General features: G+C 42.6%; 1 protein-coding gene across 16 annotated transcripts in view; it reads left to right on the top strand.

The window, feature by feature from the left end:
* Positions 1–22,871, top strand: part of KTN1 (kinectin 1) — a 467,921-nt gene that overhangs the window by 318,105 nt on the left and 126,945 nt on the right. For 8 of the 16 annotated variants that reach the window (XM_086937457.1, XM_086937449.1, XM_086937454.1 and 5 more), the window contains exons 27-29: positions 1,222–1,259; positions 7,320–7,410; positions 13,325–13,411. In XM_086937457.1, coding sequence (XP_086793583.1) covers positions 1,222–1,259; positions 7,320–7,410; positions 13,325–13,411 — 216 coding nt within the window. The remainder of the gene's footprint in view (positions 1–1,221; positions 1,260–7,319; positions 7,411–13,324; positions 13,412–22,871) is intronic. The other 8 variants (XM_086937462.1, XM_086937458.1, XM_086937461.1 and 5 more) reach the window with 1 other exon arrangement.

Raw genomic sequence — 22,871 nt, 5'->3', positions numbered from 1 at the left:
CCATCCCTGTGTTTTTGCGATTCCCAATGAGTTGCAAATTGCAACCTACCTCATGAATATTGATGAGGTTGGTCATTTGCGACCCCATCAGGAATCTCTAAATGTGTCTGAGACACAGTTGTACATTGCATTTTGCAAGCTCCTAATTGCGAGTTGCAAAAAATCACAATTTGGGACTCGCAAAATTAATCGGTCGTACATTTGGCCCATGACTGTCCTTCCCTTCACCAAATGCACAGCACAAAATAATAATAGTAAGGGCAGGACCCGAGTGTTGGTCGACGGTGAGACATGGCTCCAGAGGTTACTTTGGCCTCCAAGTGCACAGTCTGGGTACCTGCCCGCAGCTGCCTCTTCGCTGGCGAAGAGCCCTCTCGCGGGGCCCATGGGGGACTGCAGCGCCACCCACACGAGGAGCAAAAATGCCCAATGATGAAGCATGACACCCATAAGGGTGTATGAGGGCAACACTCCAATTAGGAGGAATTCCCTTCTTGCATCCAACCTTCCACCACTTGTGAAGTTAAGCACCGCTTTACCTACACCTGGAGCCGCCGATTAGGCTGGGCCTCTCGATTAGAACAGTGACCCTCCAGTGATTTACATATATTGCCTTGGTCGCACGGGCACTGGACCTTCCTTTCCATTCGCTTCCTGCCCCCACCCTTTTGCGTGAGATTGTTCAGGATGCCATGAAGGACTGCCGACCCGGAAGGGTGCAGACGCCCTAGTGACAGTATGATCCCCAGATATCTTAAATAAAATGATATGGTATTAATGATAATCTGTTGTATTTGTACCATTGTATACTTTGTGTTTTACTTATATCATTACAGGGTAGTGACAATAAATGCTTCATATTAGCTAATCTCCAAAAATATGTCAATGCCTTCCTGTCTTCAGACAACATGCTGTGGTTGCTCTAGAGCCATGCTGTTGAGCCATAACACTTAACTTAATAATACAAGTAGCTTTGAACCCATATCCCCATTGTTTAGACACTATTAGAGAAGCAGAAGTTCTCTTGAAATAACCTGTTACATAAACTATTATCTAGCTGTGTCTGTATCATATCTCTGTTATTGAAGGGTGCTCTAGGTCTATTTTACTTGGTTACGTGGAATGTGTTCTTCAAAAATTGCCTATTTTTAATGAACTTCATGTTTTTTGCATCTCTGTACACATTCTAAAACTAAAAATTCAATATGTCTTTCTGATTAGGAGTCTCATGCAGTCCAAAGTGAAGAATTACTGAACGTGTGAGTAATACCCAAGATTCATTTGTAAAAATAAAATGAGGGGGGAGGTGTATATTGTACCTAAACCATGTTTCGTGTTAGAAATTGGGTTTCTGTTTGGCTGAGGTATGCATCCAAGCCAGGCACAACTCACGACTCTAGTCAGAGTTAGTTAAATACACAATGAAGAAAACCTGTGCTCACCCTATTGTAACTTGGCACAGCGCATGCAGGCTTATCAGCAAGGCAACACTAATAGTAACACAATGGAACACCGCAAAAAGACTCTACACAGGTTTAGACAAATCGAAAATATTTATCTGAATAAAATAATACTAAAACGACAAAACTCCAATCAGTAGATCATGAGATATCAATTTTAAGTGAATAAATGCAAAAGAAGTGCTTTAAAAATCATTAGTTGCTTGGTTCAGATTATTGTTGCTTTCACAGCGTTAAAACAAGTTGCCGCTAGTCATAAGTTCTTGAAACTTACAGCCTTAAGTAAGGAGGTGCGGGCCAGTAGTAATCATCCCATAGGCCCCCAACACACCCAGTACCTTTGGTGTGAAGATTCCAGCCTCATGTACAGAGTCTCTGCAGCACGGCGGCTGGCTCCAGTTGCACTGGTGAGGCCTGCATTGTTAAGTCTGTTGCGAGGGGAGAGCTGCAGGCAGGGCACGACGCATGGCTTGGGCTCCTTGGGCTGGCGGCTGTAGATTGGTGCTAGTTCCACCCAGGTCATCCTGGCAACCATGTCACTGAAGGGGTCGCGCTGAGGGATTTTTCTTAGTGTAGCAGCAATTCGATGAGCAGGAAGGTGGTGCCTCCACTCAGCACCCTGGTTCCTGAAGCTGGTCATCCCGTCTCCCTTTCTGGCGGGGCCGCGCTGGGGAGGATTTCCCTCAGCTCTGGCGTTCCGGGCTTTTGCAGCAGTGCAGGAAAAGCTGTCAAGCGGAGTCTTCACAGAGCGCTGAGCCCAGCGGGTAATCGGGCAGCCTCATGTTTCACCACATGGCAATTGGCTGATCAAGAGTTCAAACAAAGCAAAATGTCTAATAGACAGTCAAAACACAATCAACCTGCTTCACCAATTGAGCTTCACTATCATTGCAACAAAATCACATCTCCAACCACTCCAGGTACAACCATACTTAGGAGTGATACTCAATTCGGTATTGGGAACAATTTACCCCAATCCACAGAGGGTTCTCAATCTCCAGAACCAAGTGGGTCTTTTTCAGCTACATTGTCGCCTATCAGTCAAAACAATGATATGCCTACTAGAGATGATGGCATCATGCATAGCGGTAGTGCCACCTGCATGATTATACATGAGACCTCTCCAAGAGTGTTTAGCATTGCAGTGTTCACAAGGGGGAGGATGGGTGGAGGGGGACATGGATGATCTAGTGTTGGTTTCACAAACGGTCCATCAGGCACTACAGTGGGAAACACCTCAACCATACTGAAGGGAAGAGCCTTCAAGGACCCAATCCCATAGCTGACAATCTCAACCGATGCATGACTCATATGGTGGGGGGCTTATTTGAAGGACATTGTGGTTCAGGGACACTGGACCTCACAATAATGGACAATGCACATCAATATGCACTCACAAAATCCTCCTCCTGGCACAATACATGCCAGGGCAGGGAAACTCCATTGCGAACCTGCTCAGCTAGACACAACAACAAGTTCACAAGTGGGAAGTACACACTCCATTATTGCAACAATACTTCCACTGGTGGGGAACCCCCACACTAGATCTTTTCGCCACTGTCAAAAACTCAAAATGCCAAAGCTTCGCATCCAGATAACCCCACCCACTATCCAACGGGAACGCTCTATAGATGTACTGGTCAGATATATTTGCTTGCGCTTTTCCTCCTCTTCCACTCGTTCCATACATGGTCAGGAAACTCAGACAGACTTCGATGATCTTAATACTTGTTGCTCCCACATGGGCTTGACAGCCATGATACACAACACAGCTAAAGCTATCCCTAGTATCTCACAAGAATCAACCACACTATCCAAACCTTCTCACCGACAGCAGAGGCAGGGTGAGACATCCCAATACACAACAGCTCAATCTTGCAGTCTATCTCCTGAGATCATAGAGTTTGGATACCTAAATCTACCTCCTTGAATGCATGACTATTCTAAAGGAGGTCAGAAGGCCAACCAAAAGGGCTTGCTATGCAGCTAAATAGAAATGTTTTATCTACTACTGTGCATCCTTAAACATCAACCCTTCTTCACCAACAGTACTAAGAGTCTGTTACTTGTTACCCTTACAAAAGGCACATTTGGCATATACCTCAATACGCCTACATTTAGTAGCCATCGTAACATACTTAGAAAACGTGAAGCACCAATCGCTTTTCCATATTCCTGTGGTCAAAGCCTTTATGAAAGGAGTAAAACGAGTCATTCTACCATGTACACCTCCAGTACCTGCGTAGAACCAGAACATTGTCCTCACACGACTTATGAGGCCACCATTTGAACCACTACATAACTGTCAAATACGATTTTTAACATGGTAGGTGGCCTTCCTTGTAGCAGTAACATCTCCAAGAAGGGTTAGTGCAATACATGCGCTCACTGTGGAAGAACCATATTTCCAAATGTTCCCAGACCAAGTGCATTTACGCACAAACCCAAAGTTCTTACCTAAAGCAGATCTCCTTTCCATTTAGATCAACATTTAAAGTTACTGGTTTTATTTCCAAAACTAGAGACCTTCGCAGAGTGTGCTTTATGTACAATTGATGTTAAATGGGCACTTCTGTACTACTTTGATTCTACAAAACCTTTCTGGAAAATACAACAAATTTTTGTTTGTTTCAAATCCATATAAAGGAAAGGCTATTTCAAAATCAGGAATAGCAAGATGTATTGTCAAATGTATCTAAATGTGTGCTAGAGCAAAATGAACATTATCAACGATGCTGAGGGCTCGTTCGACAAGGAAGGAAGGAGCAACCATGACCTTTTGCGGAATTATCCCTCTTAGTGACATTTGCAACGCAGCAACATGCATGAACCCATGTACATCTCCAAAACATTATAGTGTGGATGTTCAAGCAAGACAATAAGCTTTAGTTGGACAAACCATTCTCCAGACATTATTTCAAACAAATGCCCATCTCTTGCCTAAAGCCACTGCAAGAGGGGTACTGCTTTACAATCTATGCATAGCATGTGTATCTGCAGCCAACACGTGCTACGAATGGTGTATGTTACTTACCCTGTAAGCATCTATAATAGCGTATAGTGCTGCAGATTCACATGCACCCTCCCGCATCCCCGGCTGGTATTAGATGGTGCAAAAAATATACACAAATGCAGCATGTTCAACAGCAAATGCTAACTTAGCAGGCTATATCCTCCCTCTTATATGGCAAGGTGAAAAAAAACATTATTTAACCAAGGAGACTTTGAACATGCGCAAAACCTCGAGGGGGGGAGAAATAACACCGATCATATAAAACTTTCTTGAGGAAAAACAACTTGCAGAAGTATGCATAGTATGTGAATCTGCAGCACTACACGCTACACATAGATGTTTACAGAGCAAGTAACATACTCCTTTTCCCCATCATTCCAAAGATATTAAACATGAAGAAGCTACTCTTTTCCGATCAGGACTGACTGCTTAAAAGGTATTTTGAGGAATCCCCAGTACTAGCCTATGAAAGGGGTGCAGCAGTGAAAAACAAATTTAGCTGTTTGTCACTGCCAGGACATGTAATGCTTAAAGGTACATGTCCTACCTTTTAGTCATACAGCCCTTAGGGTCACATAGGCCATACAGCCCTTAGGGTCACATAGGCCCTACTTTAGAGGGTGACATATGTGTAATAAAAGGATAGCGTAAGGCTTGGCAAGTGGTTTTAAATGCCAAGTCAAAGTGGCAGCAAACTGCACACACAGGCCCTGCAATGGCAGGCCTGAAAGGCTACTTGTGTGGGGGCACAACCAGTAGTGCAGTTCCACTAGTAGCATTTAGATTGTAGGCCCTGGGTATATGGTATACCACTTTACAAGGGACTTACAGGTAACCTAAATATACTAATCAAATAACACCAACATCAACATGTTTCAGGGAGAAGTGCATGCACTTAGCACAGAGTCCTAAGGCCAACAAAAAGATAAAGCAAAAATGGGAGGCAAAAGGCAAAACGTTGTGGGAAAGACCACCCTAAGGAGGACGGGTCTAAGACATTTCCATATTTTTTTTATTTATGCATTAACATAATGTTTTGAAATGGTATAGTGTTTCCTGTTCTGCATTCTAAAAAGGAAAAACACAGAAATAACCCTGCTGTGCAAAATGCTTGTGTGTGGGAACAAGACTGCATTTTGTCAGTGCACCATCTTGAGGGAAAATCAGGGACATCACAAGCAAATTTGTCGGCTGCTTCATTAATGTACTGCAAACTTTGCTATAGCAGTTTATTAGTGCTTTGTGCACCTGGGGCCACACTTGCCTGCATTCTTCATGTACATCACTCTCCCATTGCTCTCATGTTGTGGGTACCTTCTTCAACTTTCCTTTTTCTGGCCATTGATGTGGATTGGGACCGTCTTTGCTTGTGCTTGGCAATTTCCTTTTCTAGGTAATGTACTTTTTTTCTAGATTTTGCTGTTTCTCTTTCCTAAGTTCTGGTAGCTTCTACCTTAGCACTCCTGTTTTAGGAAATGTTGGTCTTGTGACCAACCGTTCAGCCGCGAACTCCTTTAACCCTTGTTTCTGAAGGTAACGCAAAATAGTACTGGTGTGAAACAGAGGACTTTTAAGTAAGCAAGAAACAAGGGTAGAAGACAGTCCTCATGGGAGGTTACAAATGAAGACAAGGCGGTACTAAGGAGGGACTACATGAGAACAAATGAGAAGCCAGCATTTACGGAGGGCAATGACATAAGCCAGTGACAAATATGGGCGGCGAGTGGGCGGGGCTTCAAGTGCATACTCCAATACAGCATGCTGCAGAGCAGCGCATGCGCTGCCCAGGCTCAACCTAAAAAGTCACCCAGCCACATGTTCATTTAGAGTAGGTGGGTCGCAAATGTTTGGGGGTTGTGGTTCTAAAAAGTTTGGAAAACACTGCCCTAGAGAGTGGATTTTGAAGTGAGTGTCAGCTGTCAATAGGTTCCCTGCTGCCTGCTTTCAGAATGTCTGAAGAATAGTAAATTCTCACACCAGTATGTGAAAGATCTCTCTTCTTGGAACATATTTCAGGTAGTTTGGTTAGGATCCTCTGTCTCTCTCTTGTTAAGTACATTTGGTGCAGAGATTTAGATGGGATGAAGTGAGACACAGCAGAAAAATGTACCTCACTTTAATACATCTTGCTATTCCTTCTTAGTAATGCGCCCAATATGCTGCTCAGCTAGGTTCACACTTTGATGTGCAACTTTCTAGGCAGACTTACAGTGTGATGTGGTTCTGTCACAATCTTCAGAAACTCTGATATTTGGTTGCCACATTAAGTAAGGTTTTAGTGGGAATTTCGGTGATCCAAGGTATTCATACTAATGTATGAGATGTAGTCATAGTTTCTGGATTTTATTGATGTTGAGAGTGGGACTGAATTCAGATATGGCTGTGCAAAAGAAGTAATGTTGTCACATATTGTAAGCACTATAGCTGAATGTCTCTATGAAATCAAGGGCAATCCATTCCGCAATTACATTAAACAAAAAACAACTTTACAGAGCTCTGGTTGTTGGTTACTGTCTCCAATCAGTCCACAGTGTGGAACTGTGGCTCTAACGGGACAGTAATGAACGTGTGAGTCTCTGGACTGTCTTATATTTTTCAATAACTGAATCCAATTAATTCTGGAGTGACTTGTTTGAATGTAGAAACCTAGTCTGATGTAATGGATCCCACTGCAGTAGATAGTAATACAACTTTTAAAAATGACGGTAAAAAAGCCTAATTTTTAGGAGGTACTCAAGGTTAAAGCAATTCTAAATGTGCCATAAATTTTAAATATGAAATGCAAACAGGTGTTTCTCTTTGGAATTGTTTTGCCTCTAATCAATTTAAATTGGTTAAACATGCAGAATTACAAAGAAAGAACAAGATATAACCAGTCTTCAGAGTGAGTTGGATTCGTTGAAGAATTTGCTTGAACAACAGAGGACTAAAAACAATGTAAGTACCTTTTAGTAAACGGATACTATGAACCTTTGTGACAACACTTTGGTTTAAAAAATTTATTGAAAATAGAATCAACGTTTTGTTGAATTCCCTTCCTAAATATGTATTTATTGAGGTATTTATGCTTTGAGTTTCTGGTATTAAAATATGAAACCGTTTCTGACCCATGTGAATTACTACCCTTAGAAAAATTCTATTTCTTATAGTGGTGGACCAGAGACTAAGTTATAAAAAGAGAGAATAAAGTTACTCCTTAAGTACTTATTTGTTCACTTATTTCACAGTGCGACGTTTACTAAAAAATAACCCAAATGGAGTTACCATATTTTGCAAATTTTTAGTCTTTTATTTGTCAAATCTATACTTCATTTATTATGGGGCTCTGATCAAGGCTTTTGAGTCCGAATTTCATACTAGATATTTGTACACCTTCATTCGCTGTTTCATTTTAAGATCATTTATTATAATAAAACACCCACTTTTAAATACATCTCAATGAAAATGTATGTTGAAAGGAACAATATCCAAGACTTTTAACGTAGTACTTCATAGCTAGCCAGTTTCTGTTGCGGCTGTTTTAGTTTGACATTTTTTTAAATTCTACTTTGGGCCACCTTGTGTTGGGCCCTTCCGGCTTCTGAACATAATTCCAGTAGTGTGCTCACAGTAACTTACGTTCAGAAGGACTGCATGACCTGTTCTAGATATCTAAATTCCTGTTTTTGTGGGCCCTCAGCAGTAACTTCCAACTATATAGTTTGAGGGGTAAGTTGGGATCTTGGAGGATAGGTAGGCACCCAGGAGTTGGGCACAGGGGGCCGTGGGGCGCCGGGTGCAGGGGTGTCTTTTGAGGTCGGGAAATCCTACCCCCCTGCTGGTTGCGGTCGGAGGGGTCCTTTGTCCCGAGGCTGCAGGCGTCGTCTGAGTCGTCGAGGAGGGTCTTTGGGCACTGGACTTCGGGTCTAGATGCTATTCCGGGTGCATCTTTCACTGCAAGATAGCACCTGAAAGATGTCACTTGACTTTTTGACCTAGCCAGTTAGGCAACAAAGATTGAATGAAAGTATCAAGATGGTCCTGGGGTAAGTTGTAGCAGAGGTACCAGTGTTAAGGCCAAATCTAAATGGGTGTTCCTATCCAGAAGACCTGCATCTACGAAGGGGAAGAGGGTCCATGCCCAAGGTTCAGCTCTGGCTCCACACCTGTTCAATTTGTACTTCCTCCCTTTAGTTCAGTCTCTGGGGGAAATGACAACTATGTTACAAATGTTTGGTCTGCTGAGTTGTGGATGTCACCTCTACCATCAACCTCAGCAGAGAGCCTCTGAGTCACAATTGATAGTGATCTCTCTTTGAAGTCACGGATTGGGTCTGTAGTTTCCACATGTTTTTTCCAGCTTCGGAAGATCAGGAAAATTAGTAGATACCTAACTTTTGAAGCTCTTGTTAAGGTTGTTCTTTTTATGGGCACATTGACTATGTAAACTCGCTCTACTTCGGCCTTCCAGTTCACTTAACAAGAAGATTGCAAATGGTATGAAAGCAGCCAGACTGATCTGCAGAGTTGGTGCCACATCACTCCTCTAATGAGGAAGCTGCACTGGCTGCCAGTAACACAACGCAGTGTTTTTAAGATTGGATGCCTCATTTTTACATCCCTACATGGCCCCTGCCCGGAATTTGTCTCTATTCTCATCCACAGATATACCCCTGCCTGGAACCTGAGGTAATCCCATCTAAACCTCCTGGCCATTCCCACCTTTAAAAGGAAAAGACTAGATGGATCTAGATTTGCTGTTCTGGGCCCTCGTTTTGAAACTCACTCCCTTCAAACATCAGATCCTCATCGTGTTACCTTCAATTTAGGAGGCTTCTATAAACGAGGTTGTTCTCCCAGCTTTTGAATGAATCAGTGAGCCGCAGGATATTCCCTACAACTAGCGCCAAGAAACTGTATGGTGTACTTGCTCTCTACAAATATTTTTAACATAACATAAATTATCTCTGCTATCATAAACCTGAAACTCTAGGGAAGGGGTTGGGAATGGGGGAGGGTAGAAGAATGGTGCGTCAACTTGGGTTTGGTCTTTTGGAGCTCACCACAGGATCTCTTCCCTTACCTTGTGGGAAGTTTTGTCCCTGGTAGTTTGGGGGTCTGAGTCTTGTGACCACAAGGACATGCAATGCATCGGGCACCACAAGCTGAACCGGGGGACCCACTGGTCACAGGATCCATAATTCTGCTGCCTTATGAAACCACAATGCTATACTATGCCCTCCTACACTATGGATTTGACTTTGGAAATGGGACCAGGTCTACTGAAGAACCAACACACTGTCATTAGCATCCTCAACAGGCTGTCGTAAATAGTCCCTATGAAGAACAGCATGTGAGTTAGAATTGAAAAGAGATTGCTGCAGTTGGTTAAATGTAAGTTTAAAAGTGGTATACACATCTGTCGTAGTGAGCAGCCGGAGCAGCCAGTCATAGAGGCATAGGTAGATGTGCATAACCCTTGATGCAGAAAGCCTACTGGCTTTGCTGTCACCTTTTTGTAGACCTGGGCACCAAGGTCAGCTTGAAACGGTGCAGGTTGTATTTACAAAAAACTTTCTGCGAGGAGACCAAAGAGGGATATGTAAATGCAAGTCCAATACTATGTCCGTCCTGCTTAGATCCTACAGACTTTTTTTCCAAGATCTCAATTTCGAATAATTCCTTGGAGAGGCGATTTTCACTATTATGCTAATTTAAATTTTTCTGGATCATGGGAAATAACTGAGAATAAATGCCCACTTCTGGTCAGCTCAAGGAACATGCACAATACAGCCTGAATCCAACAGTTTCTGCTTTCCACCGAATGCTCCCGAGATGCTGAATGAAAATAGAGTATTTGAGGATAAGGTGTAGTTGAAATGAAGCTGCGACTCTAATAAGGCCCATGGGTTGCAGTTAAGGCCATGTAGGTGGGTCGATGGGTGTACTGAAGACAACTTATCCAGGATCTCGGGTAGAGAGTAACTACAGCTGCCTTTGCTAAGACCTTTTTCAAAACTTTGTTATTTTGATACTAGAGGATTTGTCCTAGCATTCTGCCTCTTGTGTACTATAGAGACACTTAAAAGGAACTTGATCTGTTAAAGATGGAAGCATAAGGCCACAGTACAGTTTCACCAACAAGTTTTGTTATTAAGACAACCAAAGACTTTCACATAATGACATTGAATCTCCATTTGGGCAGCTATTCATTGGCTTTTCATTGAACTAGCACAATAAGACTGGGCTGCGTACATCCAGTCCTGACTTGTATCCCTGGCCTCGTATCCCCATTATAAAGGCTAGACGTTAGCGGCAGTGACATTGTCTGCCTTCTTTAATTCTGGACACAGATGTATGTCCAGTTATTGACGGGGACCGTTAGGCAGTAGTAGAGTCCTAAGTTCTTATTGGGACAGGGTTAACTCATTGAGGTAGGAAAGTTTGACATCCTTGTTTAACACTCCAATGTTAATGTTAATTGTGACTTGTAGAGCGTTTAAAACCAGCAGGTCTCTAAGTGCTGTGAAAAGAGTAGCTACAGTCCCCCTGGGTGTGTGTGTGTGTGTAACCCCTGACTGAACTGTGTTATGCTCAAGCATCTGGGACGAGGAGACTCTTCAGTTTCTTCCTAAATGGCAGGAGGGCTCTTTCGGTGCGAAGAAGCCATGGCAGCCTATTTCATAGTTTGAGGATGAGGAAGGAGAAAGCTTGCCCTCCTTTAGTCTTGTAGTTAAAACGTGCGCAGGTTAGTTGGTCCCCCGTGGAAGATCTTAGGTTGGGACGAGGAGACTCTTCAGTTTCTTCCTAAATGGCAGGAGGGCTCTTTCGGTGCGAAGAAGCCATGGCAGCCTATTTCATAGTTTGAGGATGAGGAAGGAGAAAGCTTGCCCTCCTTTAGTCTTGTAGTTAAAACGTGGGCAGGTTAGTTGGTCCCCCGTGGAAGATCTTAGGTTGCCCCGGGGACGTATCTTGGGGCCTCTCCTATTCCATTTCAGTGTTTTTTTGGCACTTCAAAGGGATTTCGGAAAAGAATTGTGTATGAAGGAAGCTGCGAGTTGTGTGGTACCCTAAAGCATAGAAGGGACCTTGGAGTTGGCTTAAAAAAGTACCTGATTAATAAATATGCACAGGAAAAAAAAGCAAAATTTAAATTTCGACAACTCTGTAAATGTGAAGGAATTTGAAGGTGAAAGCGAAACATTAATTTAGTACCCTCCGCTTGAATTGTGGGAGCAGTGCAAGTACAGCTAAAACAATAGCATGCACGTTTGTTGGCCTCTTTTGAAGGACAAGTTTGCGCTAACAAGATGCAATAGGAACAGAAAAGACAAATTGATATTATAGTCCACAATATTGTTATGTCTTTTAGTATAAAACCAAATTTTTAAAAAGCACCAACCTTTCCAATAAATTTTCACTTTCGATTTTTGTGATTCACAAAAAATATTTTCTCATTTGTGTATTTGTTTAAAGTTTTCTTGTTTCTGTAGCTTTGTGTCGTTGTTTAATGGTTACATGGTAGAAATTGGTTGGGCAGCGGTTCCTTGCTTGGAATAGTGATTCAGAGAAGGTTCACAGCAGTCCCAAGGTTAAGAACCACTGTACCAGGTCCTTGAAAAGAGCCTGTTAAGAGACAGAAATGTGCGAGTCCGCGCTAGATCTGTTGGACTGTCCAGATAGGCATCTCTATAAGCTAGTAGTTAGAGCTGAAAGTTAGTCGAAATCTTTGTGTTGAAGCTGAGGACCACCATAAGCAGAGGATTATGTGCAAAAGACTCATCCGATCATCAAAGCTAAAGTAAACTCAGATGCTTCCTCCTGTATGAATGTGTCCTAGGTTTCTGTCCAATTCGAAATTTTTGCTACACACATATCGTTCTGTTGCCCAGCCCAGACGTTTGGAGGAAGAAGCAGTATCCGTACTACAAGATTCTAATTTGTTCACTAGCTCTCCATGCAGTCTCTGCAACTTACCGTTCTTTGTGGGATATATTCCATTTGCCGGTACTTACTCAATTTAATGGCCCCTCTTTACATTTATTAAAAGGGCAGTCGTTTTTCATCAGATCGACTAGCAGCTTTAATTATTCAGTACTCTATATCTTTTCTCCAGCAGAAGGGTAGAAGAGTGACAGCATTCCAAACTGGTAGATAAGGTCTCCACAATTAGCTACACTACAATCCGAGGATAGCAAAATGTGAGATTCAGAAAGAATCTCAATTCCCAACCCCCCCAGCACCCCCCCCCCAGAACCAACCTGTGACCTCAAACACATACCCATCAAACAGCAGCAGGACTATAATACTCTTGGATAGCTGTAAAATAAAACAACATTGATACCTGTCTATTAAAGATAAACACTTGGGCTCCTGTAGGTGTCTCTTTCTGGGTTCCCTTCCTCAGGATGATGACTTATCAATTTGGCTTCAAATCTCAATGTCTCGGTCCTAGTGGATACTATTTTCTTTCTGAATGAGTTTTTACTCATTATGTGTTGACTTTTATTTTCAATGTGTGTTTGGTGGCTGTTCTTTACATTGTGCATGCTTTCTTTCTCCTTCTCAAAAGTGCAATCAAATTGCTGGATTATTATTGCATAATAAACTAGTGTGCATTTGTAAACACAGTTGAGTAGCATTGAACCCTAAAATCCAAATAATTTACCAATTCGCTTTGGCTCTCAAATGAGACAAACATTTGTGAATAGCTTGCTTTAATACCATGCTGTTTACACTGTTAAGTAGTTCTTTGAACAATCAACAGACAGTAACATGCATTTAAATGCAAATTACTGAGTGTCATGCACATTTATTTGAGAACTAAGGAATATTGGGATGAACTGAAATGATTCTTTTTAAAAATGATTAGGACCTACGAATGAAAAACTGGCAAGCCATGGAAGCATTGGCATCAACTGAAAAAAGGCTGCAGGAGAAAGTGAACAGCACTGCAAAGGTTGTAATGCAAACTTTTAGAACCAGTGTATTAAACTGGAATTAAATCTGGAATACATTGATGACCAGACTTAATCATCTACCTTGTTCTGCAAATCCAGATTAGATATGCATTTGTTGAGCATATGCACACTCTTCTGCTACTTGTCAGGATGCCTTATCTGTTTCTTCTCTTTGGTCTGCTTTCCTTTGTTGCATGGCTTGGTGTTTTTGCCCTATTTCGCATCTTTCTCTTTTACCTAGTCATTTTTTACATGCAGCTACAAAAGTCATTGTAACCTTTATGCTTAAATTTGCAGTTATCCATTCATTGCTTCACATTGACCAAATGCTTGCTTCATCAGGTTTTCTGTTTTTGTTGTGATAATTTTAATTTCTATTATTGTTTGTGATATCATCACATTTCTAAGGACAGCGTGTAGCAAACCTTTTCAAAGTTTTAGAAGTTGTCTAATGTATACTATTTATTCTTAATGAAATGATGAAATGGAATCCCGTATGAAACCAAATATTTTAATGGATACCCTTACCATTCCCTCTTCAGATTATGCCTTTGACTAGACCGGTCATCTATTTATTTGTTGTTGCTAAGTGCCACCACTTATGCTATGTAGTGTTTTGCAATGCTGCTCGAATGTGACAACATACAGATATAACAAGCAGTTCTCTGCCTCACCCCGTCTGGTTTTTTTTCCTGTGCCCGGATGTTGGGTCACAAGAATGCACTAGGAGCTAGAGCCAAGGTCACCCAAGTTCAAATTCCATTTGTTTATTTTTCAATCCACATGTGCAGAAAGTGCAAGATGATGATATCAAAACCTAAGACTCATGTCACCTGTATGTAGCATTTTTGAGTGTGTAGTGAGACTGCCGCAAATATATTGTTTGCCTCAAGATGACTTTGATGGATCAGCACACTAAAGGAAAGAAAGTAATGGCTCCAGTTGCAGTCATTCCTTTTAATAAAGAGGAAAACCAAAACACACTCTAGGCAGTCTTCATGAGCTGGTGATGCCCTTGGGCTTTTTTTGGGAAATTACTTTGGTAAAACATTTCAGATTTGACATTCACAAAGAGAGGAACTTAGCCCCAGTACCAGTAGTGCCATCTAGGGAACAGTTAAACTAATTTAAAGGAATGGTCATTTGTAATATGACACTAATGAGGAAGGAATCGATCTCTCCAGAACCAAAGCATGTTTCACTGTCTTGGCTCGTGATTTTAATCCTGCTAATCCTGGAATATTCTGCACACTTATGTCTTACCATTTATTAGCTCATGGAAACATTCCCCCAGGTACTGTAAAAACAGCTATTGGGTACCTGGGTTAGGGAGCTCTGAGTAGACCAAACTGTTCTGCATCCCCATTTCGTGTGGATTACTACATATTATCAATGCTCATAGTGTCATGTGATCTGTGGCTTTTAGAAGTTCTACCGCCTCCTCAGAAAGTCGATGTAGGCTCTTCTGAGTCAGAGAAGTCGTAAAATATTGGTAGTATTGGTGTTAATTTTGCAGAAACCCCACCCCATTACACTGACAATAGAGATGAGAAGTTGCTGAAGCATTTCAGGAGCTCAGAATACGAGTGCTGTAGACACTTCACCTGAAGATGTAAGATGTTAACAACTCTTACATTGTGTTTCTAATTAGAACATTTTCCACTTAGGGTTGAAGTCACTATCGATCCAAGAGGATGATATGTATGAGAAGTTACCTGACATTTTCCATAAATGACCATAGGATAAGACTTCTTTCCTACTGGAAGTATTTAGGAATACTATTATAGGTATGTAGTTGGCCTAACGGCTAGGGCGCTCGACCTCTGACCTGGGGATCTGGGTTCAAGTCTCGGTAACGACGCCAAAACCTCCTGTGATTCTGGGCAAATCACTTAATCTCCCTGTGCCTAAAATGAATGTGTGTCCTCATGTAATGTAACTGGTGCTATATAAAGCGCTCTGATGCCCGATTCGGGTCGGGTCTAGTTTGCGCTATATAAAACTCTGCAACAAAAAAAAAGTAATCTTGAAACTGGAGTTGCAAAAAATATAGGCCAATGGTAGGAATCCATTTATCTGACAAATATTCTTGTTTTGGGCCCCCTGGAAGTCGATTCGACTTATGCCAGAGCAAGACCTATTGCTGCTCCAACCTTGTTCTCCCAATATGCGTCCAAAAGACTGGGTGCTACGATGCGTATTATAGCTACTTCAGACTTGTTGGCTTTAAAGTCAGTAAATGTCATCAGGAATTTGACCATCTATAATTATACATTGTGAAATTGCTGGAGAGGGAAGTGGGTCATTTGCTTGATAAGCAGGTGGTTACCTTGAGACAATTGGTAATTCAAGGTACATATTTTCACACTCATACACAGTCAAGCCTTGAATCATTTCAGTCTGGCGAGGCAGAAATCTCCCTCCTGGACTATTAAAGGTTGTCTGTTTTTTTTTGCTGGAGGTCCAGCCCAAAATGTGTATATGCCTCTCAGTGTAGTTTTCTAAAGTGAACCATGTGTTGTGAACAATTATAAAGTGAGTGCACTGCAAGCTCTTTGCAGCTATCTATTACATCTCATAATCATTTTACTGCCCAACAATAGGTTGCTGTGTCTAGCAGGTGTTAGTCTTTTTGAGGCAGCCTCCATTTTAGAAACCTAGTGACAGAGGACAGACTGAGCAGAAGTCGTCCGCTCAGGGTTTGAGTGCAGTGGCCCCTCCAGGGGAATTTGTAATGATACCCTCTTGAAGCATTTTTTTAACACCATTTTTATGGATTTCTTCCTGGAATGTGAAATTCTGACCTTGGATTCATAAAGGATTTGTAATGTAAATTTAGAGAAGTTGTGTGCGGTGCTGTCAAACAGGCTTGGGTTTATTAGAGGAGTGGACATTATTTTGGCGCTGAATCTCCTATTTTAGTTTTTGACCATGTTAAAGACAATACAGTTTCTTCCCCTCTAACATAGACTTCACTATTTAACAATTAAAATGCATGTGACTTTTGCAGTAGGGGAGATTAGAATGTTTTGTTATATTAATGAATCCAGGTTTCTTGGAGTTATTTCAAACATAATGTAGGTGTCGCCAGAGCTCCATACAGATAGTTAGTGGTGGTTACAGCCTTGATCCTGTCTAGAATAGATTATTGTAGTGGCAGTTTCTAAATATACAGTCACGTCTCCACAACAAATTGCAAGTCCCAAAAACGCAGCAGCTCGACTTCTAATGGACGTCCCGAGACGTCAACGAGTGGCCCGCGCCCTCCCAATTCTACATTGGCTTCCAGTTAAAAGAAGGATAGAATTTAAGGCCCTCTGTATCTCCTTCAAAGCACTACATGGTCTGAGCCCTGAATATTTCGCAGGCAAGTTAAAGTGTCATATTCCAGTGAGGCAGCTGCGCTCTGCCACCTCTGCAAATCTGACAATCCCTAGGGCCAAAACGTCCTCCGGGGGAAGGGGGGTGATAGAAGTTTTATTTCAGATACAGCCAGCACTAAAGACAAAAAGCAATTCACTGGGTTTTCGTTAACTTCTAAAAACTCAGCTTTTTAACAACTAGCCCATCAGAGCATGTTAGTTATCCACTCTGGTTAGTATATCAGGGGGAGCCGTAGCGCCTAGTCCCCTCCAAGTATTAGTGCACGTTATAAATCTAATTTTCATTTCATCCAAGCTACAGACTTCATTGGCAGATTAACCTTTTTATTATCAAGCCCACCAAGTCACAATGGTAACTGACCCGTCTTGGAAGTGCTGGGGAGCCCATTGAGGACATCTTTGAGTTCAGGGCCGCATATATGATACAAGTGTTCATTCCGCAGGCAACTAATTTAATCTTAATAATTGCGGAGGGGCTAGGAGAAAACTGAAGAATCCTGCCCCAACCTCCCGCAGGTTACAGTAGAAATACCATTCTATCGCTGCTGGCACTTGTGGCATTTCCAGACCTCACTGCAGTGTCAGTAAAGGGCAAGCATTCTCCATAAACTTGCTGTTTTCCCAGCATCCCTCCAAGCCTCAAACGAGAATCTGAGAGAAGAGGCGGGCCTGGATTCGGAAGTCTATTGGTGGAGCATAGTGATTAGTGGCCCCCATTATGGTACATTCTCTGTCAGTATTATTTTTATCCATTTGAGATGGAAATGTTATGGTAAACTGCAAATTACGTGGCAAATGCAGTATATTTTATAATTATGCTGCAAATGCTGCAGCTACAGAATTACCTAACTCCACTGACTCTCACTGTGGCCCGTTGTTTCATTATTTTTCATTCAAGAAAGGTAAACAAGGTTTAAACAATTGAGTTCCAATCAGTGTCTGATGTTTGCTGCACTTTGAAGAAAACCATATTTTTAAGCTAGCTACCACAAAATAAACTTGCAATATAAAAAATACATGACCGGTACCATGTGTAAATGGTCCTGTATTGCATGAAGGGGATCTGGTGACATTTACAATCCACTCTGCCTTCGGCCTCGTCGATTGTTTTCACCAGAATTGCTTCGCTCAATGGTACTATTGGACAATATTACAGTTGCCTGTTTTGTGTTCTCTATATGTTTAATACATTTACTGCTCATATCATAATCTTATGTAACTCTAGGCAAGGATGCAAGAAGTGCAGTAAGAAGTAGTCCATCCATGTCAAAATCTTCTTGATACAACCCCTTTTATGCTTAAGAAAGAGCTTGAGCCTCTTCTCTTTGGGCAAATTCTTGTCACTGTTTAGCCTGATAGTTAGGAAATTCGTTGGAATTGTCTCTTTGGGCCACCCCTTAACCTTACAATCTCTAACCCTGTCTCATCTCCCACAGCAATACCTCCATCATCTATCAGTGTGCTTTCCCACCTGCAAACTCCCCCATCTTCCCTTTCTCCCTTGCTGCACCTCTCTTCTCACTTTTTCTCCTCCACACCCACTCCCTGTAAAAGCATTATACACCATTGTAATCCTTTGGAGCTACTTTCATTTTTGTATACGTCCCAGTAAAAGACTGCTTCACTCTTGCCAAGATTTCTCATTTCCTCACCCCCACCCCACCCCCAGCTATATTGTCATTGATTAAGCCAAAAATACAAGTTGCGGGATCATGATATAAGAGGCAAGAAAAAGCAAAGACCATCTGAACCATGATAAAAAAACATTCATCAAGGATTAGCAGAGGCGTAACGTTCCTCAAGGATCAAATTGGTTCTTGAGCCTCGTTTTGCTGTTGGCATCCAAAGAAAAGTGAACAACATGTTTTAGAACAAGTGTTGCTTATATTCTGTAATTACCTTCAGTTTTGGTGTAAACAGAACTCTCCATCAACATAAATTGTCTCCAAATCTGGCCATGGACGCCCTCCTCCTCTATTCTTTGACTGCACTCAAAGAATCATGTCGCTCACGCTCATTTGGTCTCTCTAACAAAGATCTATGTGGCGTGCTTATAGCTTGTTTTCAATATTGCCAAGCATCCATGGAAAATGTTGTTCCTTCATTATATAGTTTATTTGTGGTTAAGGAAGCCAGTACGTTTTATGGCGTGTGTTTTGATATCGATACACCTCCCTCAAAACCGACACTTTTACCTACGACTGGAAACGTGCAGAAGTCAAGCCCCTTCTCAAGAAACCCTCAACTACCAACCCATCTAAATCCTCCTCTTCGCGGCCAAGGCCACTAAGAAGACAGTCAACGCCCAATTAATTAAATGAATCAAAGAGAACTCCATCCTCGACCCCCCCCCCTAATCCGGATTCTGCAGCAACCACAGCACCGAGACCACCCTACTCGCCGCCACAGACTGCATCTGCTCCCTCCTCGACCAAAGCCACACCGCGGCCCGGGTCCTACTTGACCTCTTTGCAGCTTTCGACACCGTCGCCCCCCGCACTCAGCGCCAGACTCCATGATGCCGGCATACAGGGACCCGCCCTCGAATAGCTCTGGTCCTTCCTCACCGGTAGAACACAGGATCACCCTGGATCATTTCTCAGCCCATCGCTCTTAAACATCTACATGGCCCCCTTAGCTGCCATCGTCAGACAGCACGGACACAACATAGTCTCTGATGCTGACGACACTCAGCTCATCCTCTCCCTCACCAAGGATCCAGTCACCACCAGACTCTGCTTCCAGGAAGGAATGAAGGACGTCGCATCATGGATGAGCTGCAGCTGCCCGAAGGTCAACTCTCAAAATACAGAGGTCCTTGTCCTCTGACCCTCTCCCACGAGAGAAGGGGCATATTTCCTCTTCAATTTCATATGCTTTTTCTTGGAATTACTTGAAGATTTCGACTGAAACGATGATCTGCCATGGGAACGACTTTGGGAGCATGATCTTCTATTCGGTTTCGATTGGCCACATTGGGGAGTCTTCTTGTGTTTGCAATGTAACGATTGACCTTGCATTTCCTTCGGTTTCATCTGGGAACAGAACAGTCGTCACAAGGCTTGGTGCCGTGATTAGACCCCCAGACACCATAAGCATACTTTGTGAGGGCCCATCACAGACTAGGGTTTGTGACAGTCCCTATATGGTTTGAACCCGGTCGTCTTACTTCATTGCCTAGAGTTTAGTTGATTTTTAATGAGTGAAAGAGCTATTAACCTGGTTTACCTTGGGTCTTTCTTCACTTGCTGGACAATTGTACCAACATTTTTTGTCCTTACGTTGGCTACAATCGGGGTGTTCAGTTTTGTCAACGCCAGACCCCTCCACCAGTCCAGAAAACCTTTCAGCTGTTTTGTAACCCAGGCCACCATCCACAAAGACCATGACCAGGACAGCAGAAACCATGTGCTTCTCAGCCCCCTCCGTCCCCAATCCCTCTTGTATCTGTGCCTCAAAACTGCTTTTGAGTGTCACAGGTACCCTGTTGGCTGCAGGATCTGATATTTCCTCCAAGGGTGGTAGTCCATCACAGTGAAAAGCGGGTGTCTAGACCTGATCCTTTCTTGCAGGGTTATCTCCCAACATTGTGTCTTCTTCCGCCTGTTTTTCTGACCTTTGTGTTGGCTTTAGGACTCTGGGCACTTTACCACTGCTAATCAGTGCTAAAATGCATATGCTCTCGCTCTAAACAGGGTATAATTGGTTTACATCTGTTTGGAATTTTTAATATACTTTTTACGTCCCTTTTAAATTGGTATCTTATATATCCAGGGCCTGTAAATGAAATGCTACTAGTATACCTGCGTTGTTAGATACAATAGAGCCACCCAATATTCCCAAAGGGACTGGGTATTATCAATAACAATTAAACAGGTGTCCCTGAAGGAATTATTTCAATTCTATTCAATAAATTAATAATATTGCCACAAGAGTGGTCAATCATTTAAACTTGAGCAAGGAAAGAAACAGATTTAAACTGTTTTTTATTACGCAAAATTATTTCTTTTTTGTTTTTTGGATCTTTTTTCTTTTTTGATACACAAATCTAAAATATGGCAACAGAAATACTACTGTACAAGCAAAAAAATATATTTTCACAGTAGTATCAGGCAACTTTTGCTATATACATGAAAAAATGAATATCATGTCAAAAAACAGTACTTTGCAATGATCCAATTATTTGATACTCAAACTGACAGTAGTCAGCAAAACGTTGCCAGGCGTCGACGTTTCGGTCCTTAATTGGTTAAAACAATCCATAGGACCATCTTCAGGACCATACGCTGCACATATTAATCCAAGACCTCCAGCCGGAAGTCACAAGGTTATGCACTGCAAAAACCTACTGTCCAAAAATATAGATGTTATCTTCCAAAATTCGAATACAAACTCCAATGATTCATGTATTATGTGGAAATCAATGTAGACCAAGAGCGAGATGTAGGCATTAGTCCAAAACACTCGCAACACTTAGTGGCGTTGGTCAAGGATCCGTCGATCACTCCGTATCGGTATACCTGCAGCATTTGTTGGTACCACCCACAGAAGTAGCCTTTCAAGCCTGTCTCAGGAACTGCCACTGTGCTAAAGTAACTTATTGTGCCTGAATCCATAGTTTACTGTCATTTTGAGTTGGCATTCAAAACTACTTGCTAAGCCTTAAACAACTCTCTTATTACACATAGGACAACCCTAAGGTGGGCTCTTGGTAGCCCTATGGACAGGGTGCTTGTGTAAGTGAAAGGTAGGACATTTGCCTTTGGGTGGCATGTCCTGGTAGTGACTAACAGATTCATTTTTGTTTCTCAATGCTGTGAGGGCTACTCCTCTCATAGGCTAGCATTGTGAATTCCCGTATATAATTTTAAGTGGTATTTCAAGATCAGAAAGGAGTGGCGTTGTTATGTTTGGAATAGTGGTGAAAAATCTTCTTACTGGTGTGGTGGAATTTTACATTACTATTTTAGAAATGCCACTTTTAGAAAATGGTACAAAAGGGGGCATTTCTTTGTGCTTATGGATCTTTGTGCTTTGCAGCCTGACTCCAGTACATGTCTGAGCTGGGGTGGTAGCTACACTTGGTGCATACTTTCCAGACATCCACAACTTAGGAAGGGCTGGGTGTGGCTGGGGATGCATCTGCCTTCATCTGCATACTGATAGCCTTCCTGGGCAGGGAGAGGGAGAAGTTGTTCACATTTTACATTTTTATAGGTTGTGTCCTGCCCTCACTTAAAGGGCATGTTTACCCCTACTGATTGTCTGGAGCCAGGTCTGGGTTAAAAGGGATGGTTGCGCACTTCTAAGGGTTCCTTCGAAGTCACCCCTTCATCATGGACAATTTTGAGTCTAAATATAGGGGCTCTGAATCCATACTTTTAGACACTGCGTGGACTTGCAACTAGACGCTGCTGTCTCTACAAACTGCACATTGCCAGAGGACTGCCATGCTGCTAGAAGGAACCACCATTGGACTACTAGTTTTTAGGTCTCGCCTGTCGATGCGCATGCGCATCGAGCAAGCAAGACTATGGGGGCTTATCCACTCTTTATCCAACTTGCAAGGAATCGTGGCGATTCCTTGCAGTGCCCGTGACTTTTAAGCTCAATGCGCATGCGCATTGAGCTTAAAAGCGCGTGCACATCAGTTCCCTCAGCCGCACTCCAGGCCCCTGCTGCTTTCACACCCCCTCCCCGCTCCGCCCCCTCCCCTGCCCGGCGTCTGTTCGCCGTCTGTTCCCTCAGCCGTCTGTACCCTGCTGCTTAACACCCTCTCCCCCGCTCCGCCCCCTCCCCGCCATGTCGCATTTCTCCTCCCCCCTACCCACAGCAATGCCCTCCTAACAACACACAGTGCTCCCTGATGCAATGTACTTATCTTTACTGAACACTGAGCAATTTCTCCTTTCTAATGCCAAGTGGGCCACGCCCCTTGAATTCCGTCTCTTTCCCCCACAACCTGTGAGCCGTGTTTGTGAATCCACAACCTTCCCTTTGAAGGCACGCCCTCTATTTCTCTGAAAACGGTCATCTTTTCGGTCTCACAACTTGTTTCTGAGCAATTTCTCCTCCA

This window comes from Lissotriton vulgaris, chromosome 9, assembly GCF_964263255.1.
Source record: "Lissotriton vulgaris chromosome 9, aLisVul1.2, whole genome shotgun sequence".
Classification (NCBI taxonomy): Eukaryota; Metazoa; Chordata; class Amphibia; order Caudata; family Salamandridae; genus Lissotriton; species Lissotriton vulgaris.
Note: the sequence above shows the minus strand (reverse complement) of the source record. Positions and strands in the feature narration are given on the sequence as shown.